Source organism: Punica granatum, chromosome 4 (genome assembly GCF_007655135.1).
Source record: "Punica granatum isolate Tunisia-2019 chromosome 4, ASM765513v2, whole genome shotgun sequence".
Taxonomy (NCBI): domain Eukaryota; kingdom Viridiplantae; phylum Streptophyta; class Magnoliopsida; order Myrtales; family Lythraceae; genus Punica; species Punica granatum.
In genome coordinates this window covers 16,731,637-16,734,379 of record NC_045130.1, presented here as the reverse complement: position 1 = coordinate 16,734,379, position 2,743 = coordinate 16,731,637, and the positions used below count along the sequence as shown (strand labels likewise).

General features: G+C 42.4%; 1 protein-coding gene across 1 annotated transcript; it reads right to left on the bottom strand.

Annotated features, from left to right (window-relative positions):
* Nucleotides 1-708: 708 nt before the first annotated feature.
* LOC116202289 (organ-specific protein S2-like) lies at nt 709-2,436 on the bottom strand. Its single transcript, XM_031533793.1, has 2 exons — nt 2,283-2,436; nt 709-1,781 (listed from the first exon to the last, which is right to left on the bottom strand). The coding sequence occupies exons 1-2, from the start codon at nt 2,337-2,339 to the stop codon at nt 1,005-1,007; spliced, it is 834 nt and encodes a 277-aa protein (XP_031389653.1). The 5' UTR covers nt 2,340-2,436; the 3' UTR covers nt 709-1,004.
* Nucleotides 2,437-2,743: the final 307 nt, after the last annotated feature.

Sequence of the window (2,743 nt, the reverse complement as noted above, 5' to 3'; positions counted from 1 at the left end):
GAGGGTTCCATCAACGAATCCTATTTTGTTTTTCGCGCGAAGCGATATCCACATCAACCGGGACCATGTGAGGTAATTGTCCCCGTTCAGCTTACAATTGATCAGCTAAACCCTGGTGCCATCAGACGCAGTGACGGTATAGGGAGAAAGTAGTGCAGCCAATTGTGGCTGATTCCCTCTGATTCCTGCAAGAGGTGCAAGTGTCTGATCACCAGACATGATGTAGAGAAGATAATTTGATACGTGATGAGCTTGCCCTTAGGGCAAGGGCTCTGATACCATGAAAAAAACTCACTTGGGCCTACACGAACTTGAGCCCATCTGCAACCCAAAAGCTTAAGCTGATAGATTACTGGACCCAAACCTCATATAAGCTTGTAGTTTCTTTCTCAATTTTTCGATGTGGGACAACATATCTCAACAACATCTTTTAGATCGTAAGGACGAGGATTGCGTCCCCATCCTCAATCCTCATGCTCATAAAGTTCCGGACTATATTCTGTGTAAAGTGTGAGGAAGAGTCATTCAACATTTTCTCCTCTGATTTTAGATCCTGTATCTTTCCGGATATCAAGTAACTTGTGATTCCGTCAAGATTCAGGAAAGTCCAGTTTACAAATGGAGTCGGCAAACATACACTCCGCGCACGTTGCATCATCGATCTCCTACATGTTTATGCTTGATCTACTTGCATTTGGCACAAAGTTGTAAGTCAAATCGACCATGACCATATCAGATGGGACATCATCTCTTGATTATAATGACACAAACCGAAAGTCCAAATACAAGCAACAACCATAGCAAGGTGAAAATTTAATAGCCGAACGATTTACAAACACATCATCAAACTGACGAACAGAGACAGTTAGACAGATGACAACATTGCTGCACAAGAGCTAGAACTCTCAAAGCTTATTCCTGATCCTGCCATCGCAGGTGTACAATACCACATCACAGCACCTGACTTCTACTTCAAGACCTGCATCCTCGATTGCAAATTAATTTTAACCTTGGTAGAGGTATATTTTGGGGCTGAGCTCAAAATCTCCAGGGTACGACTTTTTTTCTTTTCCCTTACCTCTATAATCAGTGGCACTGGGCCTTGGCTCAAAGTCGTCGGTGAGCATCTTCTTTACCTCTTGGTTTAGCTTGACACGATCATTGTTGTAACCTTTACCTCGGTAATCAGTGGCACTGGGTCTTGGCTCGAACTCATCTGTGAGTTTCTTTTTCACCTCTTGGTTCAGCTTGACAATGTCAATGCTGTAGCCTTTACCTCTGTAATCAGTGATACTGGGCCTTGGCTCGGAGTCGCCCGTGAGCTTCTTCTTCACCTCTCGGTTCAGCTTGGCATTGTCGTTGCTGTAACCTTTTCCTCTGTAATCAGTGAAACTGGGCCTTGGCTCGAAGTCGTCAGTGACCTTCTTCTTTAGCTCTTCAGTCAGCTTGACATTGTCGCTGCTGTAACCTTTACCTCTGTAATCAGTGGCACTTGGCCTTGGCTCGAAATCGTCACTATAAGTTGACGTTTTGGCCTTGGGCTCGAGGTCGGATGGAAACTTCTCTTGATCACCGGAAGTTTCGGTCAAGCAATCTTTGGTCATCCCGTGATGGTGATGAGAATGCGAATGATCATGTAGAGGAAGAATATGACCTTCTTTGGTTCGAGAGTTGAGACCTCGAACAAGTCCACTGAGGGCTTCGACCATTGGCTCATCCTTCATCACCGCCACCGAGTACTCTCCTGGGTCATTCCTTGCAGCTCCCCCGGTGGTTGCTACCTGCAAAATTTCCAAGAGAATCACTAAAGGCTTCTTAAGTATGCTCCTCATATCACAATGGAATGAATAGATTGAAATTTGTGCAGTATCTTTTCCTTCACGAATGCCTGACAAATTACTACCTGGTCGTGCCTCAGCATGGCCAGATAGCTGACTGGTTCAAATTTTACGAGGAAGTATAGCTAGGCATGAGGATTTTCGGGGAATGGATCGAGGAAGGATTGAGGGGTGCAATCGCCTCCCCCAAAACTTTCAAGTCTTAAAGAAAGTTGTATACAGTTGTTCAAATTTTGATGAAATTCCTTATCGTCTCCCCTAACTCTAGAAAAATATCGTAATATTAGTCCGTTCATTCCTTAGTCTATATCCTAGGATGCAGTTCATAAGATTTGAAGTAGTATGCAGGTCAAACATAACATTACATATCACTGGAAAAAATAATACATCGTCATATAATTATATATGTTTGTGCATATATATTATATGTATATAGTCCTTTACCGAAAGGAGAGTGACCAGAGCAGCAAAAGCAAGAGGGCTCATTGTCTTCCCAAGCATGCGCAGAGCTCAACTTAGTCCTTTTTTTTTTCTGCTGAAATGTTAATTTGCATAGGAATGGGAAGCTCTCCAAATCTATGTCCTATTTATAGGGAAAAACTCGCAAGAAAAGCATTTGTGCGCAGTGACATTATTTGCAAATTCCAATTCGATGGTCACTTCCGGCCTCCCCATATAATAATATTTTCTGTTAATTGTAAATTTGAAACTGAATCTCATGAAAGAGATATGTAGATACAATCATATACGAATATCCTAATATCAACGCATACTATCCTAAGATTTGTTCATATTATTCATTAAATCCAAACTTCAAACACTCGGCTAGATTTAATACCATCACTCCATGCCTCTCGGGAATATTAAACTCAGAGGAACTTGAATAATCCCCCCGACCTGAGTCG

Coding starts and splice junctions, on each gene's coding strand:
- LOC116202289 (XM_031533793.1), bottom strand. CDS start 2,339: ATGCTTGGGAAGACAATGAGCCCTCTTGCTTTTGCTGCTCTGGTCACT. Junction 1,782..2,282: donor CTCTGGTCACTCTCCTTTCG/GTAAAGGACTAT, acceptor GAAATTTTGCAG/GTAGCAACCACCGGGGGAGC.